Source organism: Palaemon carinicauda, chromosome 32, assembly GCF_036898095.1.
Source record: "Palaemon carinicauda isolate YSFRI2023 chromosome 32, ASM3689809v2, whole genome shotgun sequence".
Lineage (NCBI taxonomy): Eukaryota > Metazoa > Arthropoda > Malacostraca > Decapoda > Palaemonidae > Palaemon > Palaemon carinicauda.
The window spans coordinates 25,998,417-26,023,845 of NC_090756.1; the positions used below are offsets into that span (position 1 = coordinate 25,998,417).

The 25,429-nt window shown below is 35.6% G+C and overlaps 2 protein-coding genes across 2 annotated transcripts in view; one reads left to right on the forward strand and one right to left on the reverse strand.

The window, feature by feature from the left end:
- LOC137625746 (uncharacterized) overlaps positions 1-8,711 on the forward strand; it is a 20,189-nt gene extending 11,478 nt beyond the window's left edge. Inside the window, exons 3-6 of the mRNA XM_068356639.1 lie at positions 2,932-3,081; positions 3,884-3,970; positions 6,217-6,409; positions 8,096-8,711. Of these exons, the coding sequence (XP_068212740.1) occupies positions 2,932-3,081; positions 3,884-3,970; positions 6,217-6,409; positions 8,096-8,243 (578 nt within the window). The 3' untranslated portion in view covers positions 8,244-8,711. The remainder of the gene's footprint in view (positions 1-2,931; positions 3,082-3,883; positions 3,971-6,216; positions 6,410-8,095) is intronic.
- Positions 8,712-11,733: 3,022 nt separating this feature from the next.
- Positions 11,734-25,429, reverse strand: part of LOC137625542 (NPC intracellular cholesterol transporter 1-like) — a 53,671-nt gene continuing 39,975 nt past the window's right edge. Inside the window, exon 23 of the mRNA XM_068356452.1 lies at positions 11,734-16,850. Within this exon, the coding sequence (XP_068212553.1) occupies positions 16,675-16,850 (176 nt within the window). The 3' untranslated portion in view covers positions 11,734-16,674. The remainder of the gene's footprint in view (positions 16,851-25,429) is intronic.

Below are 25,429 nucleotides of genomic sequence, written 5' to 3' on the forward strand. Positions count from 1 at the left end.
ATTTGTTTTCTTTCCTCACTGGGCTATTTTTCCTTGTTGGAGCCCTTGGGCTTTTAAAACTCTGCTTTTCCAACCATTCTGTGCTATAACTCTCTTGTAGTTAATATGTTTTCTTTTCTCACTGGGCTATTGTTTCCTTGTTGGAGCCCTTGTACTTTTAAAATCCTGCTTTTTCAACCATTCAGTTCTCATGTAGTTTATTTGTTTCCTTACCTCACTGGGCTATTTATCCTTGTTGGAGCCCTTGGGCTTATAGCACCCTGCTTTTCCAATTAGGGTTGTAGTTTATCTAATAACAACAACAACAACAACAACAACAACAACAACGATAATGATTATGATAATGATAATTAATAATAATAATAATAATAATAATAATAATAATATTAATGATAATAATAACAATAAAAATAAAATCAATAATAATAATAATAATAATAATAATAATAACAACAACAATATCAATAATAATTATACTACTACTACTACTACTACTACTAATAATAATAATAATAATACTAGGAATGTGCATATGGGTGGAACAGTAAGATAAAACAGAGGCAGATTAAAGGTTATCAGCATTAAAGACTTTCCCAAGGTAACTCTAGGAGAATGACTTAGTGGAAACATTTATGGATTCAATGACATTAAATTCTTGAATGTTGTCAGAATACTGATGATTCATTCGTCGTCTGAATAGAATATTTAAGCAGAGATGACTTCATCCTACAATAAAAAAAATCTCTCTCTCTCTCTCTCTCTCTCTCTCTCTCTCTCTCTCTCTCTCTCTCTCTCTCTCTCTCTCTCTCTCTCTCTCTCTCTCTCTCTCTCACACAGAAACATTAAACCACACTTGAAAATTTGCTTTACATTAATTATTGACACAACACCTTACCACCTTTGTATATATATATATATATATATATATATATATATATATATATATATATATATATATATATATATATATATATACACATCACACTCCAAGCAGAGCATAAAAGTTTAAAAGAAAGCACAGACACTAATAAGTTATATAAAGGGACAATTCAAATACAGAAACAAAGACACTGTACTACAGCTATACACATCACTAGTGAAGACCCCATATAGAATACTGAGTCCAATTCTGGGCTCTAAGTATTCAGAAGGATATGGATAGACTAGAAGCAGTACAAGCTAGGGTCACCAAACTAGTTCCAGCACTACGTCAATTTGGATATAGACGGAGGATGGAACGTTTGAATTTATTTGATCTATAAACTCAAAGACTAAGGGGACAGTTAATAGAGGCCTACAAAATTCTTAAAGGAATAGCAAATGTTGATTATAACAATCTATTCACGCTTAGCCCATATCAGTCCAGAGGTAACGGATACAAACTGGAATTGAAAAGATACAACATAACTCAATACGATAATTTCTTTACAAACAAAATAAATTGGTAACGTCTCTGCCTGGTATTTGCCAGTCGGGAGTTCGAGTCCCGCTCAGACTCGTTAGTTCCTTTAATGTCTGCAACCTTACCATTCTTGTGAGTTAAGGATGGGAGGTTTGGGGAATTCCCTGGTCCTAACTTGGGTGGAGAGGAGGCTTGGGCGCTGATCATATATAAAATATGGTCAGTCTCTAGGGCACTGTCTTGCTTGATAGGGCGATGTCACTGTCCCTTGCCTCTGCCATTCATGAGCGGATATTAAACCTTTAAACAGACTTCCAGCGGATGTAGTGAATAGTAACGCGGTAAACGAGTTCAAGAATAAGCTAGACCAGATCATAAAAACTCTCTTAAACTAATTGGCTCTACCCAAGACCAAATGGAGTCTCACTGGATGGACTAAAAAGTCTTTGAGACATAAAAAATCCTTGTAGGTTATTTTTAACTCTCCTTCTATGACAGAAACATCCAACCCCACTTGCCTACTTGTAGTCCATCAACTATTAACACACACATCATTGTTCCCTGTCTGTCTTTCTGTACTAAAAACAGATGTGCTAATTTAACCCTTTTACCCCCACCATAAGGGTAAATTTCGAGCACATTTTGCTAAATAATTTTTAAAAATTGCTCTAACAAGCTTAGTTTTTGTCCTAGAAAGGTCAGGTTGGTCTCATTCTTTTGGAAAATGCCTGAAGTTTCTCGTAAAATTATCAAAAATATGTGAAAATATGTAATTAACAGTGTTTTGCAAGAACGTACCGGTACGTCCTTTTGGGGTGAAAGGGTTAATATACGAAAAATAGCCCGGAAAACTCTACGGTATTTGCCTTATATTTTCTATCCAGACTACTTTATACAGTAGGTCTGTGCACAACATTATCATCACCTTCGCCAACGAAGTTGTGAGGAGGTTATGTTTTCACCTTTGTTTGTTTGTGTGAACAATGTTCGTGTGTGTGTATGAACACCCTCCTGGCCACAATTTTACTCATAGACAAATGAAACTTTCAGGGATTAATTGTTATGTTGAGATGTGGAAGCGATTCAATTTTGAAATCCAACGGTCAATATTTAAAGTCCTAGGTCAAAGGTCAAGGTCGAGCAAAAGATCGTTTGTTTGTGAAAAACCTTCTGGCCACAATTTTACTCATATAGTTAAACTTTCAGGGATCAATTGAGACATGGAAGAGAGTAATTTTGAAAGTCCTACGTCAAAGGTCAAGGTCAAGGTCAAGCAAAAGGTCGAGTAATAAGCTGCCGCGGAGGTCTATGCACTAATGAGTGCCATCTAGTTATCATAATTAGTGAAACTTTCACGGATTAATTGTTATGTTGAGACGCGGAAGCGATTCAATTTTGAAAGTCCTAGGTCAAAGGTCAAGGTCGAACGAAAAGTTGAAATAAGCCGGCGTTCCAGTGAGTGCCCCTCTAGTTGTTGTTGTTGTTATTATTATTATTAATATTATTATCAATAACGATGGTACTGGCAGGGTTGTACGAACAAGAATCATGCAGTTATCACGAGCCCAGCAGCGCCCCTCACCCAGAATGCTTCAGACTAGAGGCAGCACCGTCCGGGACCTTGAGCAGTAACCTTGATGACCTTGACCTCGGAAGTCCTCAACACATGGAACAGTTTGGTACGTATTGACCTTATTTTTAGTTAATTGATTCATGAATTACATACAAATAAATAAATTAATTAATCTCGACTTCAATTTTCTGGTCTCTTGATTGATTAATGAATAAATTAGTCATGACTTTAATTTCCTGGTTTTTTGATTGATTAATGAATAAATTAGTCATGACTTTAATTTCCTGGTCTCTTGATTGATTAATGAATAAATTAGTCATGACTTTAATTTCCTGGTTTTTTTTATTAATAAATAATTAAATCAAAATAGATATGTAAAGTAATCTTAAATTCAATTTCCTGGTATTTTGATTGATTAATTAATAATTGGACCGAAATAAATAAATTATTCTTGACTTCAATTTCTTGGTCTTTTGATTGATTAATTAATTATTAGACCAAAATAAATAAATTATTCTTGACTTTAATTTCCTGGTCTTTTGATTGATTGATTAATGAGTAATCAAATAAAATATAAATAAATAAATTAGTCTTAGACTTCAATTTCCTGGTCTTTTAAATAATTGATTAATGAGCAATTAATTTAAATAGATAAACTTATTCTAACTTCAGTGTTATGGTTTTTGAATAATTAATGAATTAGACCAAAATTAATTTTTACTCTAATTTCCTGGTGTTTTAAGTTATTGATTAATGAAAAATCAGATAAGAACAAATAAAGTAGTCTAGAGTTTAATTTTATTAAGAAATTTAACCTAATATAGCATAACCCCCCTCAAGGACAACCCATACCCCCACCACCACTTCCCCCCCAAATAACAATAATATTCTCCATCGTCCCAAAACAGACGAAAAGGTCACCTCGCCAGCGCATGACCACGATGGAGTTACGAGAGCTCTCAATACCAAAATTAAAACCACCACTAGGAGAGGAGGTAAATAGGAGAAGGGCACTCAAAAATCAAACCATTGTTCTCTAGTCTTGGGTAGTGCTATTGCCTCTGTACCATGGTTTTTCACTGTCTTGGGTTAGAGTTCTCTTGCTTGAGGGTACACTCAGGCACACTATTCTATCTTATTATTTCTCTTCCTCTAGTTTGTTAAAGATTTTATAGTTTATATAGGAAATATTTATTTCAAAGTTGTTACTGTTCTTAAAATATCTTATTTTTACTTGTTTCCTTTCCTCACTGGGCCACTTTCCCTGTTGGAGCCCCTGGGCTTATAGCATCCTGCTTTTCCAACTAGGGTTGTAGCTTAGCAGGTAATAATAATAATAATAATAATAATAATAATAATAATTGATTTCTAACCTCCACCAGTGGGTGACATTGAGAGAGAGAGAGAGAGAGAGAGAGAGAGAGAGAGAGAGAGAGAGAGAGAGAGAGAGAGAGAGAGAGAGAGAGAGAGAGAGAGAGAGAGAGAGAAACATTCGATTTGGATCTGATCCAGAATACGGATCACCAAAATTGATTGGAGTCGCCCATGGCCTTTGATCTATCTGTGGTAACATCGTCAGAAATCGTCTATCTGTTTTGAGGTTATTTTTAAACATAGCGAAAAATGCAAATCCGGGTCTAGACCCCAGGGGCTTAGTAAGGACCCCAGGGGCTTGGTAAGGACCCCAGGGGCTTAGTAAGGACCCCAGGGGCTTGGTAAGGACCCCAGGGGCTTAGTAAGGACCCCAGGGGCTTGGCAAGGACCCCAGGGGCTTAGTAAGGACCCCAGGGGCTTGGTAAGGACCCAAGGGGCTTAGTAAGAGTCCTTATCATCTATAAAATTTAATGTGACGGTCGTGTCTAACCTAAGATCTATCTGTTGTGAAAATTTCTTCAAAACCCATCGAGTAGTTTTGACGTAATGGTGTCTACAGATAATAAATAAATCAATAAATAAATCGACTCTAATACATAACCTCCTTGACGTATGCAATGAATAATGATAAAACAGGAGGCAAAAGAAGTGCTCAAACTTACGTTCAGCCGCGAAGTGAAGACTTGATAGAATTACCCACAATTTAGAACACTACCACTCGATGTGGTGGGTTGTGGGTCATCAGCACACTTCGTATCACTGTTCGACATCGTTATAAGTTTAAACGATTCCTAAATTGACCAATAGATTAAAAAACAGTCTGAGGAAGCTCGTGATAGGTTAAACACACCCGACGCAGATGTAAACAACTAAACACTGGAAAGAGCAATGCTGCCAACCGTGACGAGAGTTAATATTTTTGATAAATAATCGTTTTTAGAATAAGTATCACTAGATTTTTTCTCTTATAATTAATTGAGACCATAATAATTCTAATAAATAATATTATTATGATACACAATGTAAAAATAATAATTTTAAATATTTACATTTACGCTACCGTGTGGCACCCCTGCTTTATCTATCAGCTGATGGCTGACAGGCGATGGGTGAATATAGTGTTAAATTCCAGGTTTCTTCTCAGCCTACCACAAGGTTAAAAATCATATGCACCTTCTATGCGACTATCAACCATTTCCACTCCTCGGATCCTGCATTCGCTTATGCCAATCGAAAGAAGTCCAATTTTGCTAGTGATTATATTATTTGTAATTTACTAATATCCTACAGGACAGCTAATCACCAATATGATTTACTTTTAAAGGATATATTTTAATTATACTATTTATATGTTCTCTCTAATAAGAATATAAGTGAAATTAATAAATGCAAAAGAACGGATAATATTAGTCTCTCATCAATCATTCCGTTTTCTATAAATTACCCTTTATCAGTCAGAATTTTCTTGATTAAACTTTTTTTTTCTTTTTTTTTTTTTTGTCATCATATTTTTCTAATAATGTAACTTAAAAACTATCAGCTGCTCGTTAAAATGTCATTCAATCCTTGAGAAGTTATTTACAAATGATTCAATAACTGTATATAAGTATTTTTATAAAGAAAAAAATTTTGTTTTATGAAAATAATTAGTCAGTTATATTTCAAAAAAAAGTATCTACCAAAAAAGAATGATATATATATATATATATATATATATATATATATATATATATATATATATATATATATATATATATATATATATATATATATATATATATATATATATATATATATATATATATATATATATATATATATATATATACAGTATAGCATACCCTGTACACCATATTTTGATTTACAGAACGAGGCCCAAAATCTTGGGAATTTCTGGTGCGTCTTTTGGCCAACGAGAAAACCAACCCAACGCTAATCCGTTGGGACGACTCAGAAGAGGCCACCTTTCTCCTGGTCCAGCCCACCATCATCGCCCAAATGTGGGGTGCCAGGTCCGAAAACCCAAATTTGTCTTATAATAACTTCGCGCGGGCACTGAGGTATGTGGCTAGGACTGTTTAATGCTTTTTTACAAGAAATATCCAATTATATTGTATTGCTTACCTATTACTTTTGTTATTTGTTCTTACTTTTTTTTAAAAAACCATTCATCCTTTAAAATGGGGAAGCTCATTCATGGCACTCCAAGGTCACCACGCACAATTGGCTTAAAAAAAACGAGCAAGAACGTCACGAAAATTTTTAAAAAATCATTCATGAACAGGCAGGCTTAAACGGGTTATCATCAGCGCATGGGGAGAGCAATGTATACAAAATACAGAAATACCATTACAGTGTACGTGTGTGTGAAACACGTGCGATACACATTGCAGGGAAGAAACCCTGCACACCCAAACTGTAAAGTTTTTTGTTCCTTGGTCAAATCACCATCCCGAATAGGATTGAGGAGCAGGATTTAAATAACTTAATAGTAGTGACTAAGCCAAGGCTGCCTTGAAATCAAAGTAATACTAGGACCTGGGAAACCTGTCTCCCTTGTAGTAGCTCGAGTGTCAACCTTGACATATCAAGGGAAATGTTTGATAAGACACCAACTCATCATCCCCTTTGTCAGGAGATTGGAGGAGTTGTATCTTGGCAGATGTAATTTGCAAGAAAGGCGCTTCATCCGTAACTCGAGAGCATCAGACATCTGACCAGCATATAAAGTTTGAGGGGGCTGCATCCCTTTGAGAGAGAAACAATAAATAGGTATATACAGTCATTCAATGTCTCCTCGTGACTTACGCTAAACATGTTACCTCAGCAGAATGTATACCAAGTCCTGAGAGGGTGCTGGGGATACAACAGAACTACAGAGCAACCACCTCAGAGCTCAAGGAAAAGGAATCCAAAGGTCTATGGGTACAGATAAGATAATATGGTCAGACCCCTTCAGACCCACGTTCAGCTCCAAGCACTGTAAGCTGACCGGTAAATGGGAATGCTACAAATAGGTAGGCTTGTGAGTTGTTAACCAACAAGAGAATACTTTTGGTGCTAGGTGAGTCTTGGAGACAAATAATTTTCACTATCAGGTACATAAATAAGGGAATAAGGGCAAAATTTAAGTCCGAATAGGGTATCTCCCTCCCATGGAGAGAAACTACCTCTTACCAAAAAGTTACACTCTGAGATCTTCCTGATCGGAAGAGCAAGAACATCACTCTAAAGGGGATGGACTGCTCACGATCACCCTTTTCACAAAGATGCAAAACATACGAGATTTAGAAGTTTGTATACTCATAGGAACAAAATTAACTTCACAACATGCTTACCTTCTGGAGCACCTCCTCTTACAAGTGAAAGCACAAACGAAAATAAAAAAACCAAGACTTATCCCAAACAAATGTAAGAAAAGCTCCAATAGTCAATAGAAGAACACTGGCATGTCTGTGCCAGCTGCAACCAAAGACAACAGTGGCTATTCTGTGACAGGCCGTGGAGGGAGCTTCCCCCTCGCACCAGTGTCGTTAACCAACTATGTTCCTTATTAACTATTCAATGGTAGTTCCAGCACCAGGAAGACATATCCCTATTCTAAAGGATAAGTTTGCATACACATAGGAACAAACCAGCCTCAAATCACCCATTTTCCATAACCAAACATAAGGTACTGTATTAATAATCCACTCATCTTGTATATTACACAACAAGTAAGCCAAATCTATGACTTTCACCAACAGGTACCACTACAACAGCGGCACCCTGGAGGCCGTCTCGGAAAGACAGTTCATGTACAAATGTGGTCCGCCTGCTCTTGAGTATTACACACTCCTGATGGAGGAAAAAGAATGTCTCGGGGAAGAGGGGCACTTCGAAAATGCCCCGTAAGTTCCTTTTTCTTTACAGGGTAACTTAAGTCGACGATCTCCCTTCTACTTATTTTCCATTTGAATCTTGACTTTTAATTGGATTTAATAAGTTTTTTGTTTCTTATTTTAGCAGCCGTCTTTAGAAAGAAATATGCAAAGAATAATGAAATAGGTCTGATATTAAAAGCTAATCCTTCATGCAAATAAGTGGCAATTTGTAATCACAATTACTTATCACTTGCAAAAGTCTATGTATCTTCCTTCATCATAATTCTACAAAAATTGCACCCAATATATAATGTGCAGGTTGCAATAGTAAGACTGTTACATTCACAGCTTATATCTCAGTTTGCAATACTCCTTATCAGGAACATTTCCTTTTTTAGAAATAACGAAACATTACCACGGCCCCATCGCATTGTGGTAATAATTTTTTTTCCTGTTTGTCTTCCATGTAAATATGGGATCTTTTCGAGTTGAATTTCAGTGCAAAACAAAATGTGAATACTGTAAATTAAATGTATTAGTTTATATTAATGTTGGTTTTATTATTCCTTTCTTCCAAATTATATATCAAGGAATTCTGTAGTTCAAGATGCAATGATTTGTCTTCACTTTAGCCAAATGTTTATACTGTACAGTGGTGTATGAATATTTTGTAAACAAACATGAATCTGGGGTTTCTTTTGGCATAATGACTGTCCAATCATTTATACATTGTACTGTACAGTATATCAATTCACAATTAACTGATACAATACGTGCAAATTCATTGTATCTTCATGATATTTATATTACTGCTCCTTCAGAAGTAGATAATGGTCTTCTTAAATGCCCTCTTTTTTTAATTCACAGAAAATAAGAACCGAAAGCACATGGATACCCATAAGTAGAAAGTCAGAAAATTATCTAACCTAAAACAACAATAAATAGTTGAGACTTGCTACGGATATTTAACAGTCACTAGTATTTGCACCAAGCCCATCAATCTTCAACCAAAGGTCGTTTCATATACGTGAAGATACGGCAATGAAAAAAAAGAAAAAAAGAAATACAGTCCCAAGGCAGGACTCTTTCCCTCCAGAAATTGATGAATTTGGGCAAGAAAAATATGTAAACAGCTGTAATTTCCTTGAAATCTCAAAACATTGTAGCTTGACTACAATCTCATTTAAGAGGAGACTTCTATAACTACATATATTGAGAATAGTTTCTACATAGGGTTCTCCTGTGCCAGGTCCGGGGGCGGCGTTCGAGGACGCCTTCCAGCATCCTTGGGACAACCTCAATGTTTACGCCTTCCCTCCATTCGGAATGCTCAGACAAGTCCTCAACAGAGTGAGGACAGCGGACAACCTGTGGATGACTTTGGTAGCGCCCTGGTGGCCAGAGAGAGAGTGGTTCGCGGATCTAAAGGAACTGGCGCGCCTTCCACATGGACCCCTTTTGGACAGATCAGACATTGTGTTCTGATACGAAGGATGATAATTTCATCTGAACGAGCGAATGACCTCGCTGGAAGATGGAAGTGACACGAGTGCAGGGGTTGATAAGCAACCGAAAAGCAACGCAGTTCGTTAGGGACAATCAAATCACTCGGAGATACAAACAAAAACTTGATTGAAAATAACGAAGATAAGGAAACACAACTAAAACAGTATTATATCCTTTAATACAGAAAGAAAAATATCATTTGTAATAACCTGATATCTATTTCATATGAAACCAGACTATTTGTTGACTTTTGTAGCTGGAAATCATAGGCTTGGAATTTAGGTTAGGCCTACCATAGCCTGAAATTTAACAGAATTGGACTTACAAACAGCTTCTTGAAACCAATTAAGTTTGTAAGTTGAGGAACTTATGTACATGGATAAATGTTATTCGTCACCAATAGGTCTAACATTAGTTAAATTTAATGACCTTGTTTATCCCCCTTAACAACTCTATTCGAGGTGAAGATTGCCATGTGTCGTATCAAGAAATACGTCCCCTGATATTATGCGATGTCCTTAAGAAAAATTTTAAGGATACTCGCGCCAGGAGTCAGAATTCTGGGAGTATCACTGTAGCCAAATATCCCTTAGAAAGCTGCCAATAGGAAGCTTCCATCAGGACGACATGGCCATCTCACCCAAAAAAGGGATTTTGACGAAGGAAAAATCTATTTCTGGGGAGAGACCTGTGACGCCCGGTGAAAAGAGTCCTTCTTATATATCTTTTCTGATAAAACCTTCCAATTATACCAGAGAAAGATAAAAGCATGGAATGCTGAGGTTACTACCCTCGCGCGAGCACCTTTTGGGTGTCGTGTATAAAGCAAAGGCGCGTGAAAACCACTATTCACAGGTTGTCTTCCATTTAGTTAATTCCTTCGTCAAAGGGATGGGCCGATACAAAGGCCCTAGCCAACCACCACGCCACGACGCGATCGCCATCTGAACAACATCCTTCTTTTTGGAATCTTAAGTGTTGAATTTTTTGTGGTGCTCTCGGTCTTTTTTATCAATCGTGGATTTATTTTGTCATGTCCGAAGCTCCATCTTCACACATTCCAATGTTAAGTACCATAGTTTGTTTTGACAGTTTTTTATTGTACCGGGCTTTTGTTTTATATCCAGTATAGTCTGTTTTATTATTCCCGTCTTGCCTTTCATGGCGGCCATTGTTTGTTCACTTGTTTGGGAATTCATCTTTGTCTGCCCGTTTAGTACTCTGTCCCTTAGGTTCTTGGTTAAGTCCCTGGCCTTATGCCTTTAGAACCGTTATTATTTTTTTGTGTGTTTATGCTCATGGTACTTTTTGCTAGCAAGTCCAGGAAGCTTCCATCAGGGCGACATGGCCATCTCACCCAAAAATAGATTTTTCGCTTTGCTTCAAAATCCGTTTTATCCCCCTTAACTAGATTCTTCATACTTCTTTTGAATTATTATAACTCATCTATGTATCTTTAAAGGTAAAAGTGTCTGGTTTCAGTTCCAGTATCATCAGAATAGATGATCACCAGGATGTCAGCTGGGCAACCACAACAGTGGCCTCCCCAGTAAATAGCTTAAACTTACGGTCCTGGGCTGGGATCAATCTGCTACCATGTTTGAATGCTAGCAAACACATTACTACTGTACTAGCCAGGAGGCTTTCAATAAGACATATTTTCTTCTATTCCAATTATTTATTTTCGGTCAAAAATATATCAACATTTCCATCAGCAATTTTTCTCATAGTGGCTTAGCTCACTTCTTCAGTTTTTTTTTAGTTTTTTTTTTTTTAAATTTAACGTATCTTTCACCTTAAACTGAATTTTTCCGCCATTTTAGTATTAATATTCAAATTTTCTCTCTAGGGTAATTACAAATTCCAAAGATGTGTACAATTTCCTAATTTTTAAAAAAATCTTCTCTCAGTTTTCTTCACATCTTTCTCTCTCTTTTCACGATTGTTCTCAAAATATGAGAAACACTCCTAAGCAAATAAAAAAACAATGTAGGCCTACTTATTAAAATGCATGGTACTGTGATTCCTTTATTAAACTGTAAAGAACTTCGATATTACATTTGCATCTATTTTAGAGTATTTTTTCATCTACACTATTATGTATTTAAAAAAAACTCAGAACTTTAACTTATCTCATGAAGTAGCATTCACATTAGATTGTCATACAATGTCCAAACATATACCTTAATTCATGAATGTAACAGAAAGATAAAATATTGTTTTCTACATTTGGAAAATTTGACTTTTAAAACTCAAAAGTTGAATATACCATAAACTAAAAATAATTTATTTTACATAAAAAACAAGGATAGCTTCCTCAGATACATATATATAAAAGTTAAACAATCTACATTATTATAAACCTTCAAATTTTCTTATAAAATAAAACACTTCCTTCCATGATGTACAGTATTCATAGAGGCTTGTGTTTTATCCCTTTACCTGAAGTATATCAAGATTCAAGAAAGAAATGGAAATCCATTTCAAATTATGTAAATGGGCATTCTACTTTCTAAATAAGACGTTACGATAAATCTATGTGGACACACGAGTCTTTTCCCCCCTTTCTATATTTAGGAAAATGTCGTTAGTGTCGACCAAACAGAGTTCAAAGCAGAACGCCACTGGGAGCTATAAACAACCGGTTTAGATGCCCGTGTCCCACAAACATAACGTAAACATACAATTTATCACATTTAATCAGCTTATTTCAAGTTCTTGCTTCAATTCCTTACAAAATATCACTAATAAACTCATAAATATGCCAAAAAAAAATATCACGAGTTCAGGACAGCTCACGATGGCAGGTAGAACATAACACGATGAGTTCAGAACAGTTCATGATAGTAGGTAGAACATAATTTAAATCATTTATCAAATACTGTATCCAAAATCAGCTTATTTCAAATCCTTTCTTAAATTCCTTGCAAAATATTACCGATAAACTGTCACTCATATAAAAATACCACAATGTTTTCAGAAGAACAATTCATATTGATGGATACCATAAATGGCCATCACTGGAAAGGATATGGACATAGACAAGCACTGTAGTTGCTCAGTGTTTTTCAGGGCTGAGTTCTCCCCTGCGTCATCAGTGCCGTAATCCTAACTTTGGTTACGAAACTATCTTTCACTAATGAAGATGCTGTCTCATTCGCTCGCTTATTTCCAGTGTAGAAAATTATCCACTTGAAATAGTCTCTAAAATACAATAATGCTCTTGTACAGTATATATCTAGATTTGAATATGTATTCATTTTCACTAAGAAAAATAAATTCTTTAAACCACAATATATCATAATTCTGCTCTACCAAACTCTAAATCTGCTACACCTACCGAGCCTTATTTGATTTGGCGCTGAGACAAGTGCTTGGGCAAGCCTTTAAAAACATCCCAGTTCTTAGATCACGTCTATTTGTTTCAAAGTAAAGGGATTTTGACGAAGGAAAAATCTATTTCTGGGGAGAGACCTGTGACGCCCAGTGAAAAGGTCCTTCTTTACACTTTTCTGATATAAATCTTCCAAATATACCAGAGAAAGATAAAAGCATGGAATGCAAAGGTTACTACCCTCGCGCGAGCACCTTGTGGGTGTCGTGTATACATCAGGGGCGTGTGAAAACCACTATTCACAGGCTGTCTTCCATTTAGATAATTCCTTCATCAAAGGGAAGGGCAGTAACAGAGGCCGTAGAAACCACACTTGGACCCCGCCACCGACTCCTAACACGAACGCCCTCTAGGACATCCTTCTGTTTTGGACTTGCTCGCGTAGTTGTGTTGTTTCGTATCTTTCAACTTGCAACGGTGCTGTAAAAATCATTCCCCTAACCATTGCATTTACCTCTTTCTTCCAAATTTGTATCTTCTATAGTTACATATTTTGCAGAAAGCTTTAATTATTATGAGCATTATTCTTGCCAATCTTGTCCCAACACACAGCCTTTAAATTCAGATGATAACCTGCCACTACATATTCTAACGTACAGTATACTAAAACTACAAATGTACATCTGTCAGCCCATAATGAAACATAACAAAGTCACTTTTATTATGGGGTGCACTTTCCTATCTAAGAAACCTTGGAACCACAAACAGATATAATATAATATTGCATTTTCCATTCACCAATGAGTTCATTGCATTCAATCTGACAGTAATTAGTGACTAATGAACTCCAAGGAAGACCAAACCTGTTCAAACAAAGCTTACTTGGTACATGAATCAGGAAAGTAAAATCTATTATGAAGTTCTGTTTAGGATCCAAAGTTCCTTAAAATGGAGGGTATAAATCTCATTGCAAGTAGGAAGAAACACTAATGTAACCTAACATACAAAGTTGTATATTTATAATTATTAAAATCAAAATATATCTTCTCTAAATATAAACCACTGCTCATTTGCAACCTAATACTTCGGTACAGACAGGAACAATTAGTTGGTATTTATGAAGATCCTGTCACATTTATCTTGTGTAAACGTTTGTGTAAAATGGATGTGCCTACACCCAATGATGAGAGAGGTAAGTGGGAAACATAAGTGTAAAGTATAGGGATTTAAAGGTTACTCATGAATGACAGAGGCAAGGGACAGTGACAATGCCTTAAAGACTGACCATATATACATATGATCAGACCCCAAGCTTCCTCTCCATCAAGCTAGGGCCAGGCAATGGCTGCTGATGACTCACCAAGTAGACCTATATGCACCTCCAAACCAACCCATCTATAGCTCACAAGGATAGCGAAGTTGTGGATACCACAAGAAACTATTGGGCTTGAGCGTGACTCGAACTCCCATCCAGCAGACAGACAGGGGCGCTTCCAATACGCTACCGCAGTATTTATTCGAAGGCAAGAAAGTGACTAAAGATGAGAGCAGCTTTTTAATGAAGTTGATATTGCCAAGTCTGGTGGTACTTAACCAAGATGTACAAGACCATCAATAGCCTTGTGAGAGAAGGCCACTCTAATTAAAACCACTGAGAAAGAAGACCCTGCTGAATATGATCCCTGATAGACTTCTGAGGAAAGTCCCTCTCTCACAGGACATGATGGGTTACCTTCAAACGCCTAGATTCTATGGAACACACTGAATAGGGGGGAGAGTATTCTAGGTGAGAATACTTAGAGCTCCCCTTTGATTGTTTAACTTACTGATATTAAGAGATTCTTCACTTGAAAATGTGCCCTAACATAGCACTTAAGAGAACCTATAAGCTACACGAAAAGTCGAGCAATTTAATGAAAAAGGCACAAAACCACACGAAAGGAGGGAAACAATAAAACAAAGAAAATGAAAAGTATGTTACAGTATCACCAGACAGAAGTTGTTCCCTCAAAAGAGTTCCAAAGGAAAAGGGGTCTCTCACACCACAGAAAAACTAGCCCTCTTACTAATCCCATCCCCTTTGTTATGAAACACAATGGTGGAGTTGGGTGTTGTTTTGTCCTTTGCCTCTAAAGAAAAAACATTATCCTGCTTGCTCCAGCACATTCATAGGGCTTTGAATAATAAAGCTAGTGAACCTGACCACCTTCTTTCTCAATTTCTACGTTCACACGAAGTTCTTACTCTAATGGGCTTAAGTCTGAAAAGTAACAATTTCCGCTGATAATCCTATAATTTGACATTCGACACTGTTATATGCAACATAAATTACTCTTATCAAATCTCTTCCCAACGATTACAATCCTCTGTCATTAGGATACATAACGCTTCAGCAAATGAGCAGGATATGTACGAGTATCACAGCCTGTTAGGTTGAATTTCAAAAGAATAATGAACTATACAGTAATCATGAAGTTGAAAATATTTTAAGGTATATTTCTATCTACAGGAATACACAATCCTATGCTTTCAATTACTGACTACCAACCGGATCTATTTTGGCATAAAAATACATTCTATCCTTGAGACGGACGCGGCGGATGGCCAGCGGATGGTTGAATACTCTTATAAACAAGTGGAGATGATTCGTCGCATAAGATTCATACATACAATCGTGTGGTCTCTTGGTTTTGCAAATACGCATCGAAATCAAAGACTAACTTCAATCCCTATTCACTAACAGGAAAACAAAATCATCAAGAAAAAATACATTACATCTTAAAATACTATTTACATTCGCAATGCAGCAAACATCAACACTAACCTTTTCATTATTCTCGTCAGTTTAAAGATCGGTCTGCATCGATTACCTAAACCACAGAACATGTGGAACTTGGATTTCCTTCGAATGAAATTTGAGATCTACGAGCTAAAAAGACGAGGAAACGAAGAATCTATCGAAGAATCTATCTTATTGCCGAGAGACCGTTCATGAATTTATAATAATGCAACTTGTAGATTAAAATGAAACTCATAAATATATAATAAAAGGAGAAAAAACCCCTGAATTCTTAGATGAATATATACACCAGAAAGAGGAGTTATTTTCTTGCAAAGACCATAGCAAAATGTAGTAAGAAATATAGAGATCCTAGTTTCCTCAAAAGCTAATAAATATAAACATTTGAGACCAAAATAGGCCAATGAACACAATCAAAAGAAGAACAAATATCCATTACAAATGGTACACCTTGAATGTTAATATTGTCATTAAAAAGGAAAAATCCAATCTTGGACAGGCCTAAAACTAGGCTTCAAATTTCTCTCGTGTTTTGGAAATCAATGGCATTTAACCACCAAACAAACTTAATAAATCCCTGTTGAAGTTCACCTTCAAATTTTGGTAAAACTGATCGATGAGAAAAAAAATGCCAAAAGCAGAGTAAAAAAGAAAAGAATGTAAAATATAAAAATGCCGGAGGAAGAAAACATCTAAACTACTACACATTGATCACTTTCTCATTCAGATATTTCTACTCATATAAAATTATCAACAATATATAATGCCACAGACCCTGATGATAACTAAATACCTACTCTAGAAGTAGAAAAGATTACAAGGTCAATGTTGATCGTCGGAATGGATTTCCGGCTGGATGATACTGGCGTCCAAACTGGACGCATCGATTAGCTGCTGAGGCTCGGGGACCTCTTCGTTGACTTGCATCGAGCCGTGGAAATGCTCGGCCATCATCCTGCAGTGTTGAACCTGTAACCTGCATCTGTTTGTCCTCGGACCTGAAAAGACAAAAACGTACACGTACAAGAACAGATAATTCGCGTTCTCGTGTGATAATGTTAAAAATAAATTAATCTCTGTACTGCACAGTGAAGTGAACCGAAAGTTTTTTTATCAAAAGGGATTTATTCCAAAAAATCTACAAAATATATTAAAATGTACATGTACAAGAACAGATAACTCGCGTTCTCGTGTGATAATGTTAAAAATAAATTAATCTCTGTACTGCATAGTGAAGTGAACCGAAAGTTTTTTTATCAAAAGGGATTTATTCCAAAAAATCTACAAAATATATTAAAATGTACATGTACAAGAACAGATAACTCGCGTTCTCGTGTGATAATGTTAAAAATAAATTAATCTCTGTACTGCACAGTGAAGTGAACCAAAAGTTTTTCATCAAAAGGGATTCATTCCAAAAAATCTACAGAATATATTAAAATGTACATGTACAAGAACAGATAACTCGCGTTCTCGTGTGATAATGTTAACCCTTTTACCCCCGGGGTATTTGGAAATTTCCAACCCTTAACCCCCAGGGGGTTATTTTTTTCCCAGCACATTTTGCAGTATATTTTTTTAAAATTGCTTTAACAGCCTTAATTTTTGTCATAGAGAGGTCAGGTTGGTCTCATTCTCTTGGAAAATGCCTGAATTTTCTCAAAAAAAATATCAAAAAATATGAAAAACAAATTTTTATAGCATTTTTTTGCAAGGACGTACGGCTACGTCCATGGGGGTAAAGGGATGGCTTTTGTGAAACGTACCAGTACGTCCTTTGGGGGTAAAAGGGTTAAAAATGAATTAATCTCTGTACTGCATAGTGAAGTGAACCAAAAGTTTTTCATCAAAAGGGATTTATTCCAACAAATCTAAAGAATATATTAAAATGTACATGTACAAGAACAGATAACTCGTGTTCTCGTGTGCTAATGTTAAAAATAAATTAATTCCTGTACAACAGTACTGTATACTGAAGTGAACCCAAAATTTTTGTCAAAAAGGATTTATTTAAAAAAATCCAAAGAATATATTGTAACTGAATCCACAAACATCTATGTTGAGGAGCCTTCAGATGTCTTTACAAATATACAAAAAGATTTTATATCAGGATCTTAATTTAAGTAAAATCCATGTGGGCTATAAAAATACAATATATATCATAAAAATATAAAATATCCCATTTTCTTTCACTTCAATAATTTCAACTATTTTGGGTAATGTTTTGGATCAAGGTAGCATTAACTAATGTGGAACAGGTGTCTAATAAATCGTAAAATGACTTTGAGGTCAATCTCATGAAGGTCAATTGTTTACAACCTAACATCCTGTGCCCCCTCTTTCTCAAAACAATTTCCTCCTCTTTTATCCTAAAGAAAATTTTTCGAACAGTGATGGGGTTCAGGATTTCATATTAGCAGAAGGCCCTGCAGTTCCAAAAGGACTATTCAATCTTATAGAAAAACTCAATGATGGTCTCTATTAGGAAATCCCGGCAGGGGGAGGGCGATATTCCTTTTATCATGACCGGGAAAGCCATCACCCCGAACTGTGGGTTTCCATGGCGTTAAGAGATGGATATTGAATTCCTCTCTCCTCCAAACCTCGTCTTTCAACTGAACCCATTTCTTTTCTCAAGTTACCTCAGCAATTCAGCCAATGCCAATCTTTTAAATTAAATACTGCATTACTAAACTTCTGGAGAAAAAATTGATAGAGGAGGTCTGGGGTCACTCTCCTGGATTTTACAATATGTTGCTCCTAATGTATGTTTATCATTTATATCTGTCTTTTTCCCAAACTCCTTACCCTCACCATAATATTCACATGTATTCCTGGCAGAGTCTAAGGTCTTAGTGTATTACTGTATAAGAAAATTTTGAAGGCACTTGTTCCTCTATAGAAATTAAAATATAGCAGCATACATATCCAAAAACATTACTTTTTACATACTAGTCAAAAGTATGAGAACTCATATGATGTCTTCTCGGAGATATTTATATTAATAAAGAGTAAAGAAATGTGAAGGAAAGAGGGGACTGTAAATGGAAATAAATTGAGAAAAATATTGGTGAATTGTATTTCAGTCTAGTACATGTATCACTAGTTTATCTATTCCTGTCTGCTTCCCCAAAGCTGATGCTATTCTTTTTCTCATTCCCCTTATCGACGCCAGCTTTTTCCAATTCAGTCTGAGAGCCAAAGGAACTAAGTTGTCGTTCTTATTTCATGGTCTGCGTTTCTCTCTCTTAGCTCTTCTTATACACTCACTGATATTTTAAAGCCCTAACATAGCTTGTGTCACCATCTGTCAAATTTAATATGAAAACTTTACCAATAAATGCTAAACTACAGTATCAATTATCCGGCATCAAGGAAAAGGGTTTAACTGTCTGAACCGAGTGCAGAGTTGAATCTCAGTGTGCAAACATCAGTAAGTCTTCTGTTTTTATTTTATGTCACTTAATTTGCTTTCATGCATTCTTATCTCTAAAAAATATCATATAAGATAATGACTATAAACAGTATACAAAAAATACAGTACTTTGATTATAAAGATGTCTTTTTTTATTTCCACTTAAACTATTATCAAAAGTGATTAAACTTTCCTTCATAGATGTGATTAGTAAGCTCTAAGAAAAATGAGTCCTAAATAACCTCTACTTGATTGAAATTTCAAGGTACAACTTAATACAGACAAGAAAATACAACGGTAAATTATTGTATACTGTAGTCAAAAATTATTGTATAATGTAGTCAATTTACAAAAGTAGAAATGTAGAGTACAGTTCTCCCAAACTAAAGATGGTGCATACATAAATGGAAATAATAAATCTATTAACCCCCCAGGCTCTTTAGAAATTTCCAACCCTCAACCCCCAGGGGGTTATTTTTTTCCCAGCACATTTTGCAGTATATATATTTTTTTTAATTGCTCTAACAGCCTTAATTTTTGTCATAGAGAGGTCATGTTGGTCTCATTTTCTTGGAAAATGCCTGAATTTTCTCAAAAAATTATCAAAAATATGAAAAAAACATTTTTATAGCATTTTTTTTGCAAGGACGTACCGGTACGTCCATGGGGGTAAAGGGATGGGTTTTGTGAAACATACCAGTACGTCCTTTGGGGGTAAAAGGGTTAAAAGATGCTGAATATCTCCATTAACCAAATTATTTCCTACCATAACTTCTTTTTATGCCTAAACTATGTTAAATTTAAATTTTCAATCTCAATATGAATCTCGACGATTGACGTCGCTGGTTAAAATGTCAACTATAGTACGTTACTCTTAAAATCAAATTTCCTTCGATTGGATGAGTTCAATTAAAAGTTCATTTGGTGGTTTATAAATGATACTTTTAGAATTAGCTCTGTATATAAAAGATGAAAATTTAAAATAATTTTAATATGGAAATAACATCTGCAAATTTTGAAAAAACATTTAAGCGGAAGCTTTCCTATGATTCTTCATTCCTTAAAAGTAAAATCCCAGTCTTTACTATTCAACACATCCAAAGATTATTGATAAACTACAGAGAGGAAAAATTTATTCATTGAAGGTATTTATGAATTTCTACTTTTAAAAAAAGCATACTACTGTACTGTATATTGTATGAACAAATCAAAGTGTGCTTGAACCAGGCATTAGAAAACCCAAATTGAATGGTCAAATCTTTTTGTTCTTCAAAACACATTGTGTCTTTTATATATATTGAAAACACTGTGTATCCTGAATATAACGCCTCTCATGCAGACATAAGTTATAGTTTATGGTGGCTTACGACAGTGTAAATTTGGCAAACTAAGATAGTAAGCTCACTACACTGAAGTACTGTATTTAAAAGGGGAATATTATAAGTATTTCTATCATACTTTAACCCTTTTACCCCCGACGGTATTTGCAACTTTCCAACCCTTAACCCACAGGCATTTTCAGTTTTCAAGCGCATTTTGCAATATTTTTATTTTAGATCGCGCTGACAGCCTTAATTTTTGTCATAGAGAGGTCAGGTTGGTCTCATTATTTTGGAAGATGCCTGAAGTTTCTCATACAGTTATCAAAATTATAAAAAATAATGAAAATAGCAGCTTTTTGCAACAACGTACCGGTACGTCCATGGGGGTTAAGGGATGAGTTTTTTTAAATGAACCAGTACGGCCATTGGAGGTTGAAGGATTAAATTGATTTGAAAGAAATTTCCTTGAGATATTGAATCCCGATTGTGTGCTAGTTAAGGAAAATATACAGAAGCATGCAAAAATAATAGAGGAAAACACTTAAAAATATACATAATGTTCAAAATAATGTTCCCCAACAATTTACACCGATGCTACCAATGCTTCTACTGAAGCCGATTTACTTGCGGTTATCCACACTTGTTGCCAAGTAATCGGTAAGGCTTTATAAACTTAAGATATTTACATTCTGATACGGTGATTTACAAATCTTGCTGGAAACAAATCTGTGTTAGTAAATGTAAACAGTTAACGGTGCAACAACTGGTAATTTAAAAAGTAACTATATAACAATCAAGATCACCATTACCATGTTTATGGTTACTACAACCTATAATTTGTGTGTATTTCATAATCAAAGCGAATCTTCAAGGCCCGACAGACTGTCAAAGCTTTCTTTTCCGTAGCTATGCCGTCTAACTCGACTGTTGTGACAAATAATTGAATCTAATGCCTTCCATGATAAAATAATAAATAATTCTACTGTACCAATCTGCCAACATAAATAACTCAAAATAAACTGTATAAAATGTGCAATTCATCTTGTCAAGGAACTCATGACAGAATCAAGTAGATAATCAGTGTCACCATCTAATGTGTGTGTAGTGAATACGACAAAGGACGCTATCTGATGAATAGGAGAATGAAATATAAAAGTCATATTTAGTATATTGTCCTCCCTTGAACAACATGGCATAGTATTCCTCTCAATGACTGCATTACGCTAAAAAGCGATGGAGAAGAATAGGAATTTCTATAACATTTTAGGAATGAAAGTTAATCTACGTAATTATTTAAAATTGGCAGAAACCGACAAGCATTGGCAATGATTATAATGAACATGGACTATTACCTTTCTTCCAATTGACCTTAAAACCCTTTGATTTATCATAATCACCTATTAGACCACATGCAAAGTTAGGTTTAAGATGGAAATGATCTATTACTTGACCAACACCTGGTGAGAAATTATCCGTATGCACCCTTTTCCCATTCTTTCTTCCATCATTTCAAGTTGTTTCTAAGAACTGGAGAGATTAATAAAATAAGGACTATATTTTGCGTTATAGGCACAAGACTTAAACAGAGTTGACACAGTCGAGCAGTTCGTCGAACCCGGTAGTCGAACCTGCTTGTCAAACGGTTCGAAGAGGTGGTCGGTCATAAATGCATAAGGTTTGTGGACAATGAAACCCCGGCCACAAAAGTCAGGCAAAAACAGACTTTCTTTGAACCATTCAACAAACGTGTTCGACAACCAAATACCTCGTTCACATGTTCGAAAATCACTTTAAACACAAACAATTGTCTGTTGAACTGCGTTTGACGAACCATTCAACCGTATAACCCTTCCTTTATAAAAGCCTCACTTAAAATATGAAGCCAACAAGTACCGTGTACGGTAATCAGGACAGCATAGACATGATGGAAAAGAGAAACTGCCACACCTCTGTGCAATACGACTACTGTACCAATCTCGTTTGCATGAACACAAGGGGAGCAGGCACAATGCAAGACTATCAGCCTGGTTTTCCTTACGAAATCTGAACAGGGGAATACACGCATGTTACTACTGAGGTGGAGGGGACAGTACTCTAGTGTCCAACAGGAAATTTCTTGGCCCAGTGACGACCCTGCTCCTGCTGCTGCTGATGTTCGGCTGCTTTGGCATTCTTAAGACGCCGTGCCCTATTGCCTGCTGAGCCTGGGATAAGGGAACACACTCTAAACTCTTGGATATTTCAGAACACAAATACCAAAGCCTGTTTTAAGAGTAGGTTTTTGCTTGCAAGAATGGTGAGGGCTGCATTTCAAAAGCAGTTAAAAAAGGGTGACATATGCTTCGAATAGCACAAATTGTGGCACTGCAATGAATGTTTAAAAGCTTCTGACATGGAATATTCATTCTTCAATATATGTACTGATTTTAGTTATTCATGAATTTATACCATAACAAACAAGAGCTTCTGAGCAGTTTTACATTTGTTATGAAAATCATAAATAAGTTACAGAAACAAACTTTGACATATTAGTACAGAGGTGAAATCGGGCATTACTACTTACCGCAGACTGTTCGACAGCACGAAGTTTGAAAATTAAACTAAAAAGTAAAATCAATCCGACTCAAAGTAAACAAAATGTGAAAACTTGAATGAAACAAAAAATCAAAACTTTGGTTGTGTCGGTTATCATTCCTTACAAAGCTAACTTTTTCCTTCAGAATTAGTTACAGGTTTTCATTACAAATACCCATTTTGGTTAACAAACTAAGAAAGAGCTACAAAAGACATATATGTACAGTTTGATATGAGAGAGAGAGAGAGAGAGAGAGAGAGAGAGAGAGAGAGAGAGAGAGAGAGAGAGAGAGAGAGAGAGAGAGAGAGAGAGAGAGAGTGTGTTCCATGCTTTGATAAATAAAATGTTAACTATGAGCATTGTTCAAAAGACCCCCAATATTACAAACACCCCAAGAACGGGTCGCAAATGTATCCGTAACTTATGTTCAGAAATCCCAATGCACTTTTCTAGAGTAACCTAGACTATCTTCCCCAGTTTGTTACTAGTACGTCTATAAAATAGGGATTATATATCATTATTCTATAACCAACAAATGATAAACTATAGTAAATTTTTTTAAGTGAGGCAGATTCGCACCGACTCGCAGCGGTGCCCTTTTAGCTCGGAAAAAGTTTCCTGCTATCTGATTGGTTAGAATTATCTTGCCCAACCAATCAGCGATCAGGAAACTTTTCCGAGCTAAAAGGGCACCCCTGCGAGTCGGTGCAAATCTGCCTCGCTAAAAAGAATTGACTATAGTTATTGTGAGCCTTGAAAATACTTAAACTACTCCGTCAACATAATATTACTTTTCTAGGTAAAGTACTTTATCGAAGAGACATTTTGAAAGCTAAGATTAATCTAGCGAGATACTATAATTCATATAAACCTTTACAGCTGTAATCTCCCAAGAGAATGTATTATACTGTACTTACAAGTATTCTCCCTGTTACTGTACATATATTTCTAAATAATTTCTTTTATTAAAATCAATCTACACTTTCTATTTCCCTTCAAATTTGCCTATTCAGCTTTATAAATGCACATGAACATATGTATGTACAGCAGTATAAGTAAATAAACCCTTTGTATATACAAATACTGCACATGTTTTAGACAAATGCTAACAGAGCTGAAACATTGATAATTTTTAGTTTTCTGTTAGATATATAAACAAGATTAAAACTGATACTACAGTAATATTTCTGGTGAGCTGGTTCCACATGGTTCTATATACTCATGAATAAAAGCATATGAGAGAGAGAGAGAGAGAGAGAGAGAGAGAGAGAGAGAGAGAGAGAGAGAGAGAGAGAGAGAGAGAGAGAGAGAGATATTGTATTCTGTTAGATATATAAACAAGATTAAAATTGATAATACAGTAATACTTCTAATGTGCTGGTTCCATATTGTTCTACATACACATGAATAAAAGCATATGAGAGAGAGAGAGAGAGAGAGAGAGAGAGAGAGAGAGAGAGAGAGAGAGAGAGAGAGAGAGAGAGAGAGAGAGAGATATTGTAGAACGGGAAAAATCTAAACTTTTCTCATCAGTGATTATTTAGGTTTCAAGTAAAGCTACCTTGTACATCCATAGACAAACAATGAACATTACTCTTCATATAAAGTGTAAATAATGATCTTATACCTTTGCTTGCTGTTACTACAGATCAGAAGGTCGACTGACTATTCTACAAACGTTAATCTTCGGGTACATTATTGGTAGGGTTAGACTAGGGTTTGGAGTGAGCTAGCCTACACTATGAGTTGACCACATAATGAACCTTTGCATGCCTTTATATAAACCTTCCAGCATTTATTTACAGTTTTTTTTTTATAATACTGACCCAGACATTCAGATCCCTCCAATATTAAAAGACACTGGATCATGGTAATACTGTATTATAAATACAACACTATACAAAAGCTCCTCAACTTAAAAAGATTCGGAGATATAAAAACAAATCCAACAGAAAACGAAAAAGATCAGATAATGAAATACCGTAATAAAACACAATATTATATAATTTTTTTGGGCTCAAGCCATGTCGTCCCGATGGAAGGTTCCTTTAGGCAGCTTTCTTAGGGATATTTGGCTACAAAACACTATAGCCAAATATCCCTTGGAAAGCTGCCTAAAGGAACCTTCCATCAGGACGACATGGCCCTATCACCCAAAAATAGATTTTGCGCTTTGCTTCAAAATCCGTTTAATACAGCAAGGAAAACAATATTTGTAATAACTTGATATCGATTTCATATGAAACCCAACTATTTGTTGATTTT